This window comes from Thunnus maccoyii, chromosome 9, assembly GCF_910596095.1.
Source record: "Thunnus maccoyii chromosome 9, fThuMac1.1, whole genome shotgun sequence".
Taxonomy (NCBI): Eukaryota; Metazoa; Chordata; class Actinopteri; order Scombriformes; family Scombridae; genus Thunnus; species Thunnus maccoyii.
In genome coordinates, this window is record NC_056541.1 from 20,536,876 (window position 1) to 20,557,054 (window position 20,179).

At 39.9% G+C, this 20,179-nt stretch overlaps 2 protein-coding genes across 5 annotated transcripts in view; both read left to right on the plus strand.

Moving 5' to 3' along the window:
- The first annotated feature begins 1,787 nt into the window (after positions 1 to 1,787).
- On the plus strand, positions 1,788 to 8,108 carry LOC121903874. Of its 4 annotated transcripts, none has more exons than XR_006098118.1 (9): positions 1,788 to 1,894; positions 3,394 to 3,497; positions 3,584 to 3,655; positions 3,750 to 3,989; positions 6,505 to 6,534; positions 6,623 to 6,712; positions 7,030 to 7,111; positions 7,202 to 7,274; positions 7,374 to 7,412. XR_006098118.1 is itself a non-coding variant. In XM_042421267.1 (9 exons), exons 1-9 carry the CDS (start codon positions 1,890 to 1,892, stop codon positions 7,453 to 7,455), a joined length of 765 nt encoding a protein of 254 aa, XP_042277201.1. In that variant the 5' UTR covers positions 1,788 to 1,889; the 3' UTR covers positions 7,456 to 8,108. The 4 variants fall into 4 exon arrangements, 1 of the variants encoding a protein (XP_042277201.1); XR_006098119.1 differs by lacking the exon at positions 7,374 to 7,412 and adding an exon at positions 6,941 to 6,948; XR_006098120.1 differs by lacking the exon at positions 7,374 to 7,412 and adding an exon at positions 6,941 to 6,948 and having other exon boundaries at positions 7,215 to 7,274.
- A 610-nt stretch (positions 8,109 to 8,718) lies between these two features.
- Positions 8,719 to 20,179, plus strand: part of pip5k1bb (phosphatidylinositol-4-phosphate 5-kinase, type I, beta b) — a 34,190-nt gene continuing 22,729 nt past the window's right edge. Inside the window, exon 1 of the mRNA XM_042420891.1 lies at positions 8,719 to 8,979. The gene's annotated coding sequence lies outside the window, so the exon portion shown is untranslated. The remainder of the gene's footprint in view (positions 8,980 to 20,179) is intronic.

Here is a 20,179-nt window from a genome sequence, read left to right on the forward strand (position 1 = left end):
TCATAAAGATTGTGTGTCATTGCAATTATTTCAGTAAGGATATCCAGTGCAGCAAATAGCTAATATTTTCTTTATGCACATTAAGATGTGTGCTCTCAATTTTGGCAGGAATATCAGAAGCACTAAGAAAGTTGGATTATGGATATACAGTACAGCCACAGAGCCTATGTTGTTCTCAGTACAAACCAAATATCCCTACAGCCCTCACACAAGCTGGGCACAGGCTACACCGACATTACCTCATGAACCACAACACACGATGTACTCACAAAGAAACTGTTTGGATTTTGGAACACACTAAAATTATGCAATTATTAACTCTTATTAAGTCAGGTGCCCAAATGAACACTGAAACATGTTCTTGCTGTAATCATTCCTCTTGTTCATACTGGCCTTTAGAAGATTCCTTCATGATGTGCTTACAATGTAAGTAATGGGGGCCAAAATCCACAGTCCTCCTTCTGTGCAAAAATGTATTTAAAAGTTTATCTGAAGCTAATATGAAGGTTCAGTCCAAATGAATCAAATCAAGTAGAAATCTTTCAGCATTACAGTCTTTTTAGTGCCAAAGTCCCTCTTTTTGTTACTATACTTCCACCACAGCTCAACAGGGAAACACTGTCTGAGGAAACACAAAGAGGGAATTTGATGCTAAAAAGACTGTAAGTGTGGCAGATATACACTTGATATGACTAACTCAGACTGCTGAAGCCTCATATAAGCTTCAGACAAACTTTTAAATGCATTTTTGTACAAAATGACTGTGTGGACACACTGTGGATTTTGCCCCCCATCACTTACATTGAAAACACATTTAAGGGGATCTTTTAATAGCCAGTATAAACAGGAGGAATGATTACAGCGAGGAAAACCTCTCTCAATGTTCATATAGGTACCTGACTGTTGACCATACTGTCGAACTCTTGAGAGTATTTAATACACAACACTGCAATCTCTTTGTCAAAGAATTTAAGAGCATTTCCTTGCTCTCTCAAACCAGAGGGGTGCTACTGTGGATCTGTGTATCAGAGGAATAACAGTTGGCCTCTGGAACTAGTGGACGGGCCTACAGACCCTGGGACAGTTGCTGAGGTTGCTGTTGTGTTGGAAAGTGCTGTTGTTCTTGAGGGCAGTCCAGAAAAATTGGACTTGGAGAAACATAGTCAACTAGAATTCAAGAAGTAAACTCGAGACCATAGACTTGTGGTGAGCTGGTTCCAAGTGAGACTGATGACAAAGTTGTGGTACAAAAGACTGGAAGGATACGAGTCCTGACAGCTTGCATTGTTTGCTTCAAAGTCTTTGCTTTGTCAGACTGTTAAATGTTTTAGGCATGTTATTATTATTCTGTTTCATGATTCTTACTGTTTGTGTTGGGGTAGGATCACTTTGAAACTCAAAAACCTATTATCCTAGAGAGGCTAAAGACTATTTAAAACTCAGTTTGTGATTTGTGAAACGTTTATTCTATTTGTGAAAATGAAAAAAAAAAAAAAAAAAAAAGGAAAAGGGGTTTTTTCTGCTTTTTTCCCATCCAGATCACATTTAACCAGGTCCAGAACAAAAACCACTATACGTAGACTGGTCTGAATTATGATGTTTCTAACACAGTCCACATTAAATGCATTGTCCCAACACACTAAACTACATTCCTCAAGACGTTCCTGCGTGTGGTACATCCATAGACTGGGCAGATCTCCCTGCTTTTCCTGTGATTGGCTTACTCTGGACTCGCTATCAAGAACTAGCCAATCAGAGGCAGGATGCCCCTCGTAATTTAAGAAACCGTTAAAAAACACTATAGGGAGGTCAGGTGTGTCTCGAGCGCGGTGATAGCAGTGATCGTCTGCACACCAACAGGAGCGAGGAAACGTTATCTCAGAGCAAGAATGGGGTAAGTCATTCATTGGTTATAGTTCATTAGAAGCGGTGTTATCTAATGTTTGAATGGCAAAATGAAAATGACGTTTTAACATGTTTCCACAGCAACATACATGATAAAGTTTCTTCACTGATTGAAATACTATAAATACATGTCCAGGCATGTCTGATAACACAAACAGTAAATACAAACTTTTCACTAACCGTTGTCCGTCCATCCTTTGCGCGGATTAAATTAAATTAGACTTCTTGGCTTTTTACTCGCGAGGGTTTTATTGCACTTACAGCAACGTAACAAGTGTAACTTAGTTACTTTCGGTCCTCGGCTCAGCCCCGACCGTCGTGAACCGGAGTAGTGCAACCATGAATGACAGCAAAAACACAGCAGAGACTCTCACGTTGAGCTGAAATTAAACGGGTGCACATAAATTTGGTAAATTAGGTAAATAAAGACAGTCTCTTGTGCGTTTTGCTGTCATTTAGAGTCTCGCTGCTCTTCTCCTCCTCTCCCCTCTACAGGTGGGGAGTCATGACCGACGGCTCCTTGTTTACTTTTCAGATGAGATGCAGATGAGTAGCGAAAGGCGGGGAAGTGACTGCATTCTTTCTAATGGCCACGAGGCGACTCGCCTGGCTCCAAAAAGAAGTCTGATTGTATGGAAGTCTATGAGAAAATGACCCTACTTCTCACTTAATTTATTACCCCAGTAAACAGTTTCCTAATGAGTTTATGGTCTCAATCGCTAGTTTCAAGTCTTCTTCAATACAGCATGATGTTCATTTTGTAAATTAGGTCCCATTTAAAGTAAAATAGACGATAAAGCAGTGTATGCTTTAGGGTGTGGTTACCTTGTGATTGACAAGTCGCTACCACGGCGGCAACGTTAAGTTAGAGTATAGGCGTGGCTGCCTCCATTTCACAGTGTGTTTTTAGGTTATGAAAGTTAATTGTAACATTTTGGTAGTCAAAAATAGTAATAATAAATAAATAAAAACAAGGATAAAATCTAAAAGTGATTAAATGTTGAGTGATGTATAAAAATGAATAAAAAATGAGAAAAAACAATACAGCATTCTGCCCCCTGAGCCCCAACTGACAGAAAAAACACAAAACAGGCACAAAACTTACTTCCAATTGCAATACATTAGTTTAAAAGTCGTGCTGACTGTCACGAAAAAAAAAGGAAAAATAATGCCCATGCACACGCATAGATAAGTCAAATTTCGTTGCCTTGAGACTGGGTTGTTTAGATGGAGGAAGACACATGCAAGTGCATTTCATTCAGAGTAGCTCTGTGAGGATGGATGAAGTTGCAGCTAAAAGATTCAAAACATTGGAGAAGTTGCATGGAAGGAAAGTTTATAAGCTGAAACAAGATGGAGAGCTAAGGCCAAACTTCAGAAGAGGAAATGGTGTGCTGTAATGGTCCTGCTCATGGTGTCATGGGAGAGAGTAATTACAAATTCTGTGATGCTAAATTTCTGATGGGAAACTAAATGTGTCTCCAACAGCACACGTTTGAGTGACAGCAGCTGTACCAGGGAGCAACAGAGGAGGACAAAAGGATGGTGTTTGGTCCTGAAAAGCTTCACAGTACTGATCTCTCTCATGAAAGGTAGGTTTCCAACAATTTACCAACTTTAAATTGGGTCCAATCTCAACCATCAGCCTTAGATTGAGTTTGTAATTTTGTCTTGACAGAGCAAATCTGCCTCTTTCTGCTGCTGTGTGCTCCCACACTCACTCAATGCTTTCCAGTGACTGCAGCTCAAGGTACTTCCTCTCTTGTTTATGTCATTCTCTTCATCAAAAATAGATGTTTCCTTTCAGTTTATGTGAGTTACTTCATAGATGTATGATGTTACAGGTGGACACGATCCTGTGCAGCTGTTTTTCTGCAAGACCCCAGGATGTGCCACTGATGTGACTCGTGTGTTTTGCAATGACAAGCTGGTCTTCAGTAACACTGACATCATAAGTTGCACAGGCCCTCCACCACCCAATACTGTCTGCCAGCACAATGGTCGGGCATTCATTTCCAGGGATACACATGGTGTCTGTGAGTTTGAAGGGGCCGATGATTATATGGAGACCAAAGAATGTCCAGGTATTTACTTTCTAAGCCCTTAATTTACTGTTCAGTGTGATTTTCTTGAAATCATTCACACCTGGCTCAGAAAACAACATATTGCACAGATCGAGTGTGTTTACATGAACACCAGTATCCTGGCTTTGATGGTGTTTTAGGAGTTTTTACTGTGTTTGCACATGTAAACTTAATATCTAAGTTTCAGAAACCTGAATATTCTACATGTGTACTGTGACGGAGGTAGAGATACTGTCATGTAAACCTCTTATCCAGGTTTTTGTTTAGTCTGTCATGTGAAGTTTGTCAGTAAAACAAATAAAAGGAAGATAAACATTGTAATGATGATCTATGTGGTAAATTGAAGGTGAAAGTCCAACACCTGTAGTGTACATTGTTTTGTTACTCTATTATTTTGTACCAAGCCAATCAGAAACCACACTGGGTTCATACATGTAGCAGGGATGTTGAGGAATTAAACACACACCTGCTGATACAGGGATAGGAATGAGTTTTTCCTGTTCAGTGGGAATATACATCCTGCATATGATCAAAGGATAAAACCAGGATGCTAGTGTGCATGTAAACGTAATTGTTTCAAACCAGATTTGTTGCTGTATATCATGCTTGGGCTTATAGGCTCAAAAATAAAAGATAGTACTCTACTCTGATGAGGCGGTGCTCTAGAGGGGAGAACAGGGTAACATTAACCACTGTTTACATTGGATGATTTTACTACAAAATGAAAGTTTTTATTTCAAATAATAGTTACTATATATACCCCAGGCCATTGTGTACCCATGGAAATTAAACATTATCTAATTATTATGGTTTTAGAACAATGACCCATCAAAAGTAGTCCAATGGCACAACTTGCCCCAGGGTAAATTGAGCACTCTAGGGGTAAATTAAGCCACTGTTAAATACTGATATAAAAATGACACAAAATCAAACAATTGTGAGATAATTTTGAACTTAATTAACACCATCAATTTAACAAAGGCAAAAACTCAAACTTTTCAGTAAAACGATATGTTTGTGTCCTGTTGTTCAACATGTTACCTAAACACTTTCAGTAAAGATTAAACTGTGATCTTTGAGTGTTAGCTACCGAAAGAATGTGTGTGTAAATGTGCTTTTGTGTAAACAAACGGGTGACAAATTAAAGGAAAAGCTGGTCCAGGCTTGAATGCTTGACTCCTACAGTGAGGGGATCTGGTGGCTCTGTTATGCTGTGGGGGGCATTTTGCTGGCATGGTTTGGGTCCACTTGTCCCCTTAGAGGGAAGGGTCACTGCTAATCAATACAAAGTTCTGAGTGATCATCTTTATCCTATGATGAAACATTTCTATCCTGATGGGAGTGGTCTCTTCCAGGATGACAATGCCCCGATTCACAGGGCACGAGGGGCCACTGAATGGTTTGATGAGTATGAATCATATGCTATGGCCTTCACAGTCACCATATCTCAACCCAATTGAACACCTATAGGAGATTTTGGACTGACATGTTAGACACGCTCTCCACCACCATCATCAAAACACCAAATGAGGGAATATCTTGAGCTGTTCTGGTGGCATGTGGTGGCCAAATATCTTACTAAGACACTTAGTTGGCTCATGTTGGCTTTTCCTTTAATTTGTTACCCATCTGTATGTGTAGCATGTTTGTGTGTGGCTTAAACTTAACATTAGTCAACAATTAGATTCATCAACATTATAACACTTGTAACAGTGATCAAACATTAACATGAACAGTGTCTCTAGTCTCTAGAATATCAGAAAATAATACTTATATACACGGGTTACTCTGTACATATGTAGCCTATTTAAACTTTGGGGGGTAAATTGAGCCATTGACTCCACTTTTACCCCACAACCTCCATTTTGACAAAACTGTTTCACACAGTGACTCAGATCCACAATCATGCTAAGTTTATGACCTTGATTTGTAGCTTACACTGACTTAAATTAACATGTAATAATGTCCAAAATGTATCTATTTTAATTAAGATACAAGACTGATAACTTTAGTAACATGATGAATTCACTTGGCATTGCTTTTTTTCTCCTTTTTGCTTACCACTCTCTCCATGTGCTTGAGTCCAAGATGGTTTGAGTAATATGAACTGTACTTCCTTAATTTGTGGTCACATGATTACTTTTGTTTATGGTTACCTAAATACAGGGTCGACCCTATTCTCCCCTACAGTTTTTATTTTTCTTTGCTTTGGACTGACCCTGTCAGGGACTGATCGTTCCAGCTGAGGGCGCTGTTTGTTTTAGTAATTTCTTGTTGAAGGGAAATTACATTTCTGTCCACAGCTAAAAGTTACCAGACCATCCACATTTGAACTCTTAAAAACACTCTGCTGCCACTTTTTGTTGACTTTAAATCAGTGCACACATCACAAAAAGCAAAACAAAAAAGCCAAATTAAATCCTAGATTTATATGTATTCTCAATGAAATGTTTCTATCCAACATGTACAGTATGTTGTTTGACACTATGTAACACTCTCTTGTTTTTTCAACTAGACCTGAGCAACATTTGTGATTTTATCAATGGTAAGCTTTTCATGCAGATACACACCTTACATCCTGCTGCCCGCTGATGTGATTGACCATTGACTGGAGATTTTCCTCTTTCCTTCAGCTCCCACATCATCTCCCATCCCCACCAAGGGTCAACAAAATGTCAGGGAGGACCATGCAAAATGGGGAACCATTGTTGGTGGAGTTCTTTGTAAGTACTGAACACCAATAAATGTGATACTTTGTCTGCCTACGCCATGTTTTTTCAACATCTGGATAGGTTACTGTTACCCATGTCTGCCATGAAGTGTTATTATTAAATTCTATAAAATGTGGCTTTTTGCTATTAATCCTACTTGCTTTTACTCTGCCATCCTCTGTCCACTCGCTTTCGCTCATGGCTGAATTGCTTGTCTTTCAAACTCTGGCTAAACTAAGGACAGCCAGGTGAGATCTAAATTTTATCATGTGCTGCATTTATTGTATATTGATACAATTATATTAAATGTCAATTTCTTGATTGCACAGGTTTGGTACTAATAGTCTCTGGTCTCACTGCATATTTCTACTGTAAAAAGAGAAACAGAGACCGCAATCAACAGCCAGCAAGGTAAGTGAAATTATATATTATTCATAAAATTCCTTTATTCATATTTTTAACTGTGATGTTACAGTAAAAACACTTTCTCATTTTTAAAAGGAACTTGTTTCAGTGACTCTGGTGTGACTTCACCCCTAAGAAACATGCAAAGCTCTGGAGAAACCAGTGAGAGGTTTGTGAACATTTAGCAAGCAGCATATTCCCCACAGTATGTGTAATTGTAGATATACAGTAAAGAAACTGATTCTGTGCTGACTTTTTACACCTTCAGGGATACTGACTGTGATCCTGGACTGACTAATGGCAGCCCTCCCTCTCAATGTGACCCTGGAGCCTACACTGAAAATTCTTGACTCCTACTGTCCTACTGTCCACTTGACATGAGACAGGATAAGCTGACTGCCAACTCTGACAACCTGCTTTACCTCCTGAACTGCTGCCCCCAACTGCTTCTTGCTTTTTACTTTCATTAAATATGTAAAATTGGTTTGTTTGAGCTCAAAAGGTTTTGTATTTTTATAAGTAAACATTCCAGCTCCTGTCAAAAGTCTGCTCTCCCCCTCACCTGTTGCTGTGGGAATTATCCAATCATTCAGTCTCACTCTCTGCTCTGCCACACCCCTCATTAGTTCAACCACTTTCACCTGGCGCTCCCACCTGCTCATCATCTCCAATCAAGCCAGTATATAAGCTGCCTCGGCCCACTCCCTCTTTGTCAGATTGTCTATGCTGTGATGCTAAGTCATCTTGCCTTCATCTCTGGACTGCCTTCCTGGTTCCTGATCAGCTTGTCTCCGACCATTGCTCCTCATCTCTGCCCCGGTAAACCTACCAGCCTTCTGTCCCTGACTCTTAAGTTCTGCCTGCCTGTTCCTGGGTCTTTGTCTGCCTTGGGAGTGGAAAATCAGGGTTCGATTCCCGGTGGAGCCATACTCATCAGAACTGTGTTTCTCTGACCGTGCTACTATTGCCTTGACGTTGTGTGGAATAAAGACTGTAAAATTTATACCGGTGTCATTTGTGCTGCTATTGGGTCCATTCTATACCCGTTACGATACTGTACCCTGAAAATAAGTACTGTGAAAATTTAGACATCATGTACTTTTCTGTCTGTGAATGACTTTTTGCCAAACAAAATAACTTTGTTTATGCATATCCCATATCAAACACGAAATATTAGCTTATTTGGTGTAATAACAATGCTTTATGGCCATTTCTGTGCAAGTTTGTGCTGAACATCAAATATTTTTCTGCATATAGGTTTTAATGACCCCAGACATTCAGAAAGTGAAGTCATTATGAACAAAACTAAAGGATTAAGTGTGAAACAGGCTACCTTTTTTTTAACTGCACCACAAGTTACTGTATAACATCCCAAACTCACATCATGCAACCAGTTACAAATATCATTTAACATTATAACCTACTTTTTTTGGTAAAAGTGGAATTTTAATTGATGCCGTGTTCAGAAAAGATGGAATATTCAAAGTATCAACGTGTAAACTACATTTGTGAGATATAATAGTGATGAGAAGTAATAACATTTGGTCCACTGTTTCAGGCCTGCAGAGGGCATGTTTGAGTCACTTTTCAATGTTGTTTCCAGTATTGTACTGAATGGCATGGTTGTATGTAAAGAGGCAGGGCAGGGACAGAGGCTCACAGGGCATCTTGCTGTTGACAGTAGAGGAGTGTGTCTCCGATTATACGCAGTCAACCTGCGGTGGAAATACACATCTTTATTTTATTTTTGTTTATTTATCCATCTGCTGCCTGGGGATCGACTGGTTGAGGAAAGGGCTTTCTGTGAGGACTGCAGCAGCCACTCTGAGGAAAAAATATTCCTACACGACTGCTCAGAAGAGGACGATTGGCTGGTAAGGTTACTGTGAGTTTGATGCATCGTGCGAACGCGGATATCTTTTAAATTAAAAGATTAAATTAATAGATTTAACTAGAATGACACAACTAGAATAACACATAGACTATTACCTTACAGATATTACGTTTCGTGTAAGTGTGACTTCCTGGGTGTTGTCGCGACAGGTGAAAAACTGCAGGTGTGAGCTCAAAGTGTTTCAGCTAATCAGTTACTGATCTATCATGAAGGTTTCATTCTGTGAAAATAACTCACCTGTCCCCACCACATAGGCTGAATATCTCTAACAAGTCTCTTTCCCCTCATCAGAATATGTTTTGTGTTATTGGATAGAGCAGTAGTTCTCAAAGTGGAGTCCAGGGACCCCCAGGGGTCCTTGAAAGGGTTCCAGGGTGTCCCCAGCAAAAAGGGGAATAATTTATTTTCACTATACTTCCGTCTATAAGTAACACAGTGACAGAATGTATGACTATTTTAGTCATGGGTTTCATACACTTTCTGTAGTAAAACATCTAAAAGCAAAAATCTTATCAAATGGGGGTCTGTGGTCTAATTTGTGTCAACATGTCCATGTGTCAGTTTAGGGGTCCTTGAGGACAGGAGATGAGATTAATGACATAAGTTTAGGTTTTTCTTATTTTACAATAATTTAAATTATGAAATTGAAGTGTTGGTGTGAGATGAACTGATACAAGGGGGGTAGGCTAATATGACTTCATAAATGTACAAATGAAGTTCTTGCTGCTGTTATTGTTTGGACAAAGTTGTACAACCAGTTTGCTCCAAAGCTGTAGCTACTGAAGCCAATAGTGTTTGTTGTTTGCTGTATCAACATTTAGTTTTTGCTGCTGTTTCCTAATTAATGGGGAAGTTTTTCTTTTGTTTATGTGTCTGCAACTGTGTGATGCACATTTCGTGAGAAACTGGCAGTCTGTTCACTTAAATGGAAAATGAGGCAAGCATGGTGAGGGTTGAGTAACACATTTTCTGTCAAATGAAGAAGTCACTGTTTCAAGTTTCAAGTTTATTTGTCATTCCAAGCATATCCATATAGAAATAAACATACAATGGTTCAAAACATGATAATAATGGACATTTTGGCCCATGTAGAATATTAGAATAAAGCTACATTTCAGATCCCCTCATGTTTGTTAACATCTGGCAAAGGCTGGTTGACTTAAACCTTTTGTTTAGAAAGTTGCTAAGAAACTTAACTGCATGTCTGTAGTTATACATCAGCTAAATCCTGATGGCACAACATTTGCTGTAGGCCAGGTGACAGATTTTCTGTATTCCATATCTATTATCAGATGCTTCACTGTACCAGCCTTTCATTTACTGGACTGAGCTTCAGTATTTATCACTGCATTTTACAGTGAAGTGTGACATTTCTCCTCTTGGTAGCTGGCAGCCAGACTTCTCATGATCCCCCTGAAAGATTTGCTGGGCTGTGACTGTGAAATATCTTCTCCAGACCAAAGAGAAAAGGAGATAACTGGTTATCTTGTAAAGTTATACTTGGAGACTGAGAGCTGCCTAGTGAGCAGAAAAACACAAGTATCCAGTGAATCATCTGGACTCATTTAGCAGCTTAGCTCAAATAAAATAATTGTGTTTAAATGACATTACAGCATTGACTAAATGTAAATGGTGTTAAGGGGCAAAAATTGTGCTTTGGTTTGTTTTAATCAAGGAAACAGATGAAAAGCTTTCATGATGAGATGTGGTTTTCTTTCTGTGGTGAGAGAGACAAGATCTCGAGCACCTTGAATGTGAAATGTTTCTCTTTAGAAATGACTCAGTCTTTTTCAAATTCATACAAACTAAGAATTTGCTGATAGAACTTGATTTATTTACTTTTTCTTCAGCCCAGCCTAATTCTAGACCATCTCATCTGAAACATCTGGTCACAGAGCATCCTGGTGGTCCAGATGTCTGAAGAGTATATTGTGTATCTGCTATTTCCTGGATCTGATATTTCCCTGTGACCCATGTCATGTTTTAGTCTTATGTCTCTGAATTACTTGTAAAGCAACATATATTAAAGTAGCTTGTGATTGTTACCTCAAATATAAACAACTACAGACACCAGTCCCTACTTTGGATCAAGGTGTGTACTGATGATTGGAGAAAATGAATAAGCATGCAAATCTGACAAGGACAAGGACAAGGTGTTACACAGTAATATGAGCCTGTGGTTTCCTTCATGAACTTCCTGTTTCTTCCTGATTTGACTGGGAGGCAGTGGAGTCGGTCCAGTTCGGTCCAGATTGGTCAGCATGCTGCAGGGGATGTTTGAAAGGGAAAATGGCTCATGCAAATCCCTCCCGATCTCTCTTTGGGAATAACACCTGAGCTCCTTGTGTGTACTGTGCTGCCTGCTGCCCTTGCGCAGATGTGTCGCTTGTCAGAGTGAGCAGCGTCCATGCATTATGTAATATTTTCCATCTGAGTAGCAGCAGAAGTGCCACAGTACTGAAGAGCCAAAACCTTGTCACCACAAATCACGTTTATTCTGTGACACTCTTTTTTTCATCTTGGGCTTTGACGCTGGTGGAGCGTGTTCTCTCTTAAATTAGTGATTAAATTGTGATAGTGGCTATAACTGTAAGCATTAATGAATAACGCTGATTCAAGGCAGAGGGCCACCTTTTCAATCCAACATTAGTGTATCTTTTTTTTTTCTGAGCTGTGCATATTAAGCCTGCTGTGTGAGCCTCCTGTGAAGAGGTAGCACAACAAATATAACAGCTGCAGGATTTTTAGTGCAGTCTTGTGATTTTGGGTCAAAGAGCATTTTGTGTACTGTGCTCGTACTGTACCATGGGATCCTGGTAGTGATAGGACCAAAATAACAGGCATATGAGGCTCATTAAAGACAGTTACATAAGCCAGTGCCCCCGAACAGTAGTTCTCAGCTCTCTCTCTCTCTTGTTCCTGATAATGGTCCGGCTGACTGATGTGCTCCACATGCAGGGGTGTGGTCCCATGTTGGGTCTGGTTACATGCAAGATGTTCTGATAAAAAAAAATACCTCACTGTGTCGCGATAATGAAGCTCAGCCGCTCACAATGTTTATGTTTGATTAGTGTGACCTCTCTTCTTACTACACCCACTCTTCTTCTTCTGTCAGGGGATCCTCCCTCACTCCTGTCTACAGTGTTATATTCTGGGTTGAAGTGCTAATGTGCCAAGTCCCAGTTGCGATGAGCTGAAAGCATTACAAGAGTGTTTCCAGAGTTTGTCATCTCAGGTTAATCGGCACCTTGTCAACCTTTTCTTATTTTCTTTTCTCAGTTCAGTCGCAGCAACCAGCTGCTTTCATCAGATCAGCTTACTGTAATTTCAGTGAAAAGAGCATTTCATGGTGGAAGGAGGTAAGAGATTAGTTGTAGGTTCTTTCCAAATAGACTGAAAATAAAATGTGGCAGCCGTTATTGTGATACTGGGAACTTGATACCGATGTTTTTTTTGGCTTTCTTGGGAAAGTTTTATCCAATTTCAGGCTTTAAGGAATGAGGTTGTCATATATTGTACAGGTTTTAAATGTCTTTTCAGGCTAATTTCTGAATTTGGGCCATAGAAATGAGATGAACTTGACTTTATTGGACAGACATATTGCATTAGTTTGCCAGTAATTAAACGTGTAGCACTTGTGGAATGATGCACAATACAGCATTGCTTGTTGGTGGTGGTGTTCGCAGTTTCCAGTAGGTTAATGAGTGTTGTGTGATATGTTGTTTTCCCAGTAAGTCCCCAGGCCAGTACCAGGCCTTGAGGGTTTACTACTAATGATTACTTTTTAAATTGGTTAATCTTGTACTGTTTTCAACAAGTGATTACTAAGTCTGGAAAGTGTCAAAAAAGTCCAATGGGAATCAGGAGCTGTCAGACCTCAAACTGTCCTCAGATTGTTTATTTCGTCTGACCAGCAACCAGACATTAAATGGCATTAAGGACATTGAAATGTAAGCAACCTCCTACATTTGTGAAGCTTTAACTGTGTTTGGTGTTTTTGTCTATAAATAAAATTATTCATCTCTATCAAAATTGTTGATTCACCAATAGACAAATAGAATATTTGAGTAATTAAATCATACAATAAGATGCACCGTGGTCTACAATATGAATCAGAGAATAAGAAGGTGCTTCTTTACATAAAACCCAGACAGGTCAGTGGGTAGTATGACCCACATAGTCTATTGATCTGATGAGGTTTAGTCTCCACACCTCTGTTCACTTGTGTTGCACATCTACCTAAGCACAACAACGTGGGCTGTTCTCTCTCTGTTATCTGTTTTATTGTGCTCATTCATTGGCCTGGCTGCACTCATGTCAGCACATACCACATACTACTGATAGCCAGTGGGACTCAGTCAGTCAGGACCTCATGATCAACTGTATTTTATTATCAGTGTGATCAATGTTCACCCCAGAGGATATAAAACCCATTAGAAAAATGAAAGCTAGAGTCCCCTATCATTATTTTTCCACAGCTGTGGAATGAACAGAGATTGTACAGCAGTTGTAAGAAATGAGAAATCCTCTCTTGAACTTTCAGTCACTCACTTCAACCTGTGTTTATGTCATTTGTTGTAGAGGTACTGGAGAGGTGTTGTAGTGCTGAAATAATCGTGAGTTCATGTTAAAACTATTTGTAAAATTGCTATTTTGTGTACATAGATAGCAATTAAAAAAATAAAAACAGGCTCAGAGATCTTGTAGATGTAGAAAAACATGATGAATTAATTTTAAATCCTTCAAATAACCCTGTATATAGTATAAAAAATCATTTTAAACTCAGTTTTTTTCAGCAGACCTGTAAACAAGTTTTAGTGGCAGTGTAATACTGGTTACTTTTTTCTGTCAAATCAAGTAAATCACTCAGTCAAGTGGCTCAAGTGGAAGTTAATTATACAAACCGACACAACAACCGCATTCAAAGCACCTTATGTAACTCTTGATGATGTGACCTGACACATATTTGTCAAAGTCATTTTTCTGCTACGCTGACTTCTTAGATTCCTGTTCATTTACAGCAGTAATATAATTTCAATTGAGGTTACATTTACACAAATTATGTTTCATGTTATTTTTCAAACATATTAAAACGGAAGAAGTAAAAAAAATATCAAAATCACTGCATTAAAAATGTTTGATATGCAGTAATAACAACTCATGGTTGCTGGTTGTTATAGTAACACAACATACTTTGTGGCTTCCGAGTTGATCGGTAGTGAGGAGGGCTTCAACGACAAAACATTTCTTATGAGAATTCAGGAACCACTGGCTAAGAGGTATGTTGATCTTGGGAAGACTGTCAACAAATACCAATGTCAGGGTCTGTTAAAATGCCCTTCATTTATTTTGCTGCAGCTGAATCTGTAAGCAGAGTTTCCCAGTATTATCGCTTTGATCTTAATGACCTCCAAAGAGGAGGTCCCTCCTTCCCGGGCCAGCAGCACGTCAGCACCAGCTTTTGAGAGGGTGAAAAAAAATCTCCCGAAGGAGGCCTGCAGTGCTGATTGGCTCATAATTGTGCTCCTCTGAATACCCACTGGTTGGTTGGAGGGTTGCTGGCAGAGCGATAGGTTGGCAGCTTCGCAGGAATTCAGATTATTCGGAGGTTGTGATGTTTGTTGTTGTTGCTTCTTGTTGTTGTTGTCTTGGCCCTGCTGAGCCCCCCGTGACCCCCTTCTACTTTCCTGCCATGGTAATGATGAGGCTTACAGAGGCCTACTCCGGGGATCCAAGAGGGATTGAGTGAGAAAAATGACAAAATGAAAGTGTGGACAGCGAGACAGAAAAGGGTGGGTAAAGACAAGTGGGAGAAGAGAGTCAAAGAATGCGGAAAGTTGACAACAATGAAATTCCTTCTCTTTTTCTTTTTCTAGCAGCTTGTGACCTTTGATCAATAAAAGCAGGGCGACCTAATCCCCTCATACCCCCATGATTGACCACTTTTGAGAACAACAAATGCCACCAGTCGTGCCCACAATCATAGGCAGAGATAAAAAAAACCTGCCTGTTGCCCTTCGAGCTTGAAGAGGACCTTGGACTCCAGGGCAGGGCTGAGTAAAGCTAAGCAAAGCTGGGATGGGCAAGGCTCTTTCTCCTTCTCTTTGTGTCATATGATCATGTTTATCCATGTGACGTTGGGAGCTGAAGCTAACTTGCGTAGATACCACTGGTGGTTGAATATAATAAGCCTGCTGTATGAGACCTGTCGTCGTCTCTGAGAGTTTCGCACTGTTGTGTATCGCTCCATCAGGGCAGCAGCCTCTCCCTGCTTCTCTGATTTAGAGAACATCGTCTCTGTTTTCTCTCCATATATTCATCTCTATGTTTGTCCCCCCCACCAACCCCCCTCCCCTTTCCCTCAGTTGAATCATGTGACTCTCTGGACACACAGTGTGACCTCCTCCTCCTCCTCACTGCTTCTCATGCAGAGTGCAACTATAGAGAGACACTTTGTGAATTACAAATATACACAGACCGAGTCCTCTCCCTGGGTTTCTTGTGTTTTCTTCACCTTACAAAACAAACCTTTCATCAGTTGCTCTATATTGTGTGATTATGTACTTGTCTTGTCACCATAGACTAATTGTTTGCATTATTACGGAGTTAAATTTGTCCCCTGCTGTTATGAATGGAAAATTGCTTTGCTTTGAATCGAACCTGACATGTGGTCCGGTTGTGCGTCGTTGCTGCAGAAATCATAAGGAAAGCAACCAACTAAATATTGAAAATGATCACACCTTTTGTTCTCTATCTCCATCTCTCACTCCCACTGTCTTCCTCCTCTATCTTTTTCATCCCTGCCCTCTGTCTAGCTCATCTGAAAGGTCAAAGCGCTCTGTAGGTGCAATCCCTCTTTCCCTCCCACCTTTTGTCTCTCTTTATTCGCTGTTGCCAACATACAGACCTCACATGCAATATGACAACTTAAATATATAAGTTAAAATGTACTGTATGTTTAGAAATGGTTGCATGGCTAGTGGTAAATCTCACACATGCACACCTTCGGGCCCACTAAAACAAGTATTCAGATTAATGGGGATACGGTGCAGAGTACACCTTGTACGCTCTGTTCTGTACTGTGTGATGCATCAGGGGTAGTACGTGCTCTCAGTGCAGACAGCTGTGTCATACTTCTTTTTGCATCGTCACGTTAGTTCACTGTGTCTTTAACACTTTCTCTTTTGGTTGGTTGAGCAGTGTTTGTGTTAGGAAATATCTAACTGCTGGATGGATTGCCATGAAATTTTGTACATTCATAGTCCCCAGAGGGATTCCCTGACTTTTCATGCAGTGCCACAGTTTTAGGCTCCAATTTGTGCTCTAACATGCTATACATTAACTATTACACTTATGTTAGCAGGCACGCTAACTGTACACATGTGTAACATACATGCTGCATACTGCATGATACATGCTAAACATTTGGATAAACCCTTTTGATTTAGGCAACAACATAGCCTTTCCTTTGGCATGAGCATTGTTGCCCCACTAGTGGTACTCGTTATTAATCCAACCAATCAACCGTCCTCATGGGCTGTGAGTGTGGCAGCAGATTTTTATTTTTTAATAATAGATATATAGCCTCCACACCAGTGTACACACACTCACACTCTTCTTTGTTGGCTCTGTGGTGCTGCTTAGTGCCTGTTGTAATAATAATAATGATAAGCTTTATTTGTATAGCACCTTTCATATAAGAAATGCAGCTCAAAGTGCTTTACAACAAAGAAATTACATTCAGTGAGTGCTTTACATGAAAATAGACATAAAATAAACATAAAAACATGTTAAAAACATTTATGTATCATAAGATGGAAGATAAAACCCACTGAATAATAATAATGATAATAAAATAAAATAAAAACAAAGAATAAACAGAATACATAATACATAGAATGTATGAAATCAAGTAAAATACATAATTTTAAAAGATGTGAAGTGTGAAGCAGATTGCAAAAAAGAATTTCAGGTCTATATCAGGAAGTGAAGAGATAAGTTTTTAGCTTTCTTTTAAAAATATTTAGCGAGCTGGCTTCCCTGATATCTATCGGTAGTGTTTTCCATAGCTTTGGGGTGGTAGGAATCTCCAATGAACCAGCAGCAGATGATTGCAGTGTTCTTGTAGGCAAATAGTTAACAAGGGAGTTAGCAATCCTAGCCCACTAAGGGCTTTGTATATAAGGAGGAGGACCTTGGTCAATTCTAAATGTTACAGGAAGCCAGTACAGAGCAGCTAAAACTGGACTAATGTGTTCTCTCCTCCTGGTTCTGGTTAATAACCGAGCTGCAGAGTTTTGAATCAGCTGAAGTCTCTCTGTGTTTTTTTTGGGGGGGTGGGGGGGGGGGGGGGGGGGCAGTAAAAGTGCATTACAGTAATTGAGTTGGCTTGAAATAAAGGTATGAATCAGTTTTTCAGCATCTTTTTGATTTATAAATGGTTGTACTTTAGCTGTTTGGAAAAATGAGGTTTTCGTCACCTTGTTAATGTGGGACTTGAAGTTTAGATCTGAAGATAACACCAAGACATGTAATTTAACCCAGATTATTAAACAGCATTTCTCTTTTTGTTTCGGAGCCGACTAGTAGGATTTCAGTTTTGTCCTCGTTTAACTTTAAGAAATTATTGCTCATCCATTTATGTATTACCAAAAGACAGGTAGTGATAGAGTTTATAGTAGGCAGGAAGACACTACTCTGAAGCAGCATCACAGCTTGTCCCTCGGAGAGATGATGAGAACAAACACACCTCCAGAGGATACAGTGAAATATGGAACAGAACACACCGAAATCAGTCCAAAATAATACCTGTCTGTTGTTTTATAGCTTCATTCGGTGTCACCAGGGAGAGAAAACAGAGTGTGTGTGTGTATGTGTGTGTGTGTATAAGATGTGTGGCTGTGTTTACAGGGACACAAAACCTGTATGTTCAAACTGTTGACTTTGTTTTTCTCTTGAGGCTGTCTCTTTGGAACCAATTGAACCTGATCAGAACTCCTGAATTGGGTGTCTTTTTTTTTTTTTATCTCTTTGTGTGTTTGTCGGGTTAAACATCTTTGAGACTGATTAGGAGATATTTCTGTTCAGCTAGTCTCTCCTCCAGCCCTTCTGCCCGCCTGTCTATTTGTTGTGAGAAAAACACAGTCATTCTTGAAATATCCACAACAGCCAGGGGCTACAACTGAATGTTTTTGAGGTGGCGGAGGACTTGTTTATTATTGTCATTCATAGGACTGATCATTTCAGCTTGGCTAGTGGAGGGCAGCCCTTACACATTAGACGTTTGTTGCCTGCCGCGTGATCCATAACAGAACACGACATACTTGTTCACTGACAAACCGAACAGTGTTTACATAAGGTATCAGAAAGATAGATTACTGCCCCACTCCACTTATACATACAGCCTTCAGATAGACAGTACTGTTGGGAAAGTTGGTACTCATTAGTATGTACACTTTATTTCAATGTGGACCTGGAATATTGAGAGGAAATTTGAATAAAAGAATACAAACAACTATGAAGAATGTTCCAAATTAAATTTTGCTAAGGAGGAGTTTCTGTGAGCCGTAGACAAGGATCAGCGCAGTTAAGTTGATGAAGCCGATCCGCTCCAGGCCGAGCTAAGCTGACTCCCCTGTACATCTTCATGATTGTATCCATCCAAATCCAGATATCTGTGCTTATCTAACATCTCAGAGCCGGGGATTGTGAAGGTCATGAAAGCCCAGCAGTCCGGTCCTTGGCTCCTCTGCATTGCTGGTCTGCTATTGATTCTCCATTATGTCTCCAATCTGCTGCAGTAATCCAATAGTATCTGGGGACTGAAGCAAAGCAGAGCAAATATGTAGTATCTGTGTCCTGGAGATAGAAAGTGGGGGAGCCTCCTTGACCGGATACCTCTCAGCCCTGATGTCATGATCAGATGGTTTAAAGATGGTTGTGCTCTTCTATGGGCATTGCTGTCCCACTTTTATCAACTTAAATTATGTATCATAACCAAACAAGTGTGTGTCATGGCTGGTGATGATTGATTGCTGCCTTCATTATTATTTCTACTACTCTGCTCACTGGGATCTGTGAGGGAGTATTGCCACCGCTACTTAGACTTTCTGACAGTTCAGATGCATTGGCTCTGCATTTTTATCATACCAGACGGCCCATGTCTGCTCTCAGCCACATATAGTCTTTGCCAGGTCTGCTTGGCTACAGAGTGGCTATTTGACTTCCAGAGAGGCGGCATTGGCAATATTCCTGAAACCATGGAGGAGATATGGCATGAGAGCCAGTGTTTGATCTGCACTCTGCAAGTGTGTTTGTTTGAAGGGTGGTAGAGTTTCTGACAAGGGCATGTGGATGAACGGGAAGAGAGTTGTTTGGGAGCAGAGAGACTGACGGAGAGAAGAGTTTAAGTAAGTAAAGTTTATTTATGTAGCACTTTTTTTAAAAGCAGTAGTCACAAAGTGCTTCACAAAGTTGGAAAGGTAAAGAGCATAAAAAGTAGTTTGACAAATACTCAGTAACGGCTGTCTTGAGTTTGCCAAAAAAAAACAACAGCTTTGCACTTGCAGTGGTTTTGTCTTTTACATTTTTTACTGGACATTTGCTTCTGTCTATGTGTATGTTTTTGTGCGTGAAATCCAAACTGTGAAATAGTGATTAACCCAGAGTGGATTTACACAGTGCAGACATGGTGTTGCACAGTTTTACCACATTAGATTTGAGCATTGAAGTATGAAGTCTGAATGACATTGCTTGACTCTCACAAAGGCACAGAAACAAATGACTTGCAACCCAACCCCTCCACACCCACACACACACACACAAATAGATTGTATTATGTACCATAAAATCGTTATTAGGGCAAGTGGGTCTAATTCAGATTTAGAAATTCAAGTACAGAGTTTCGTTTTTTATTGATCGGTTGCATCATTTACCCATTTGGTTCTCATCCAGACCACAAAAGATCCACTATCTGCCAGATGTATTGATTGGACAAAGATGCAGTTTTATATTTGCAACACACAGTAATATAATTGTGAAAGATGCCTTTCTGTCTACTTTGTGTGGGCGTTGTGTGCTAGTGCTCGGACTTTTTCCTTGTTATTCGCTCCGATGCCAGTGGTGTTTGCAATCGGGGTGTATGACAGTGATAAGACATGGCTGATTAGGATGATCTGTCC

Excerpts from the sequence above, each read along its gene's own strand:
- LOC121903874 (XM_042421267.1), top strand. Across the intron at positions 3,656-3,749 it reads TCCAGTGACTGCAGCTCAAG|GTGGACACGATCCTGTGCAG; the intron begins GTACTTCCTCTC and ends ATGATGTTACAG. Across the intron at positions 3,990-6,504 it reads GGAGACCAAAGAATGTCCAG|ACCTGAGCAACATTTGTGAT; the intron begins GTATTTACTTTC and ends TTTTTCAACTAG.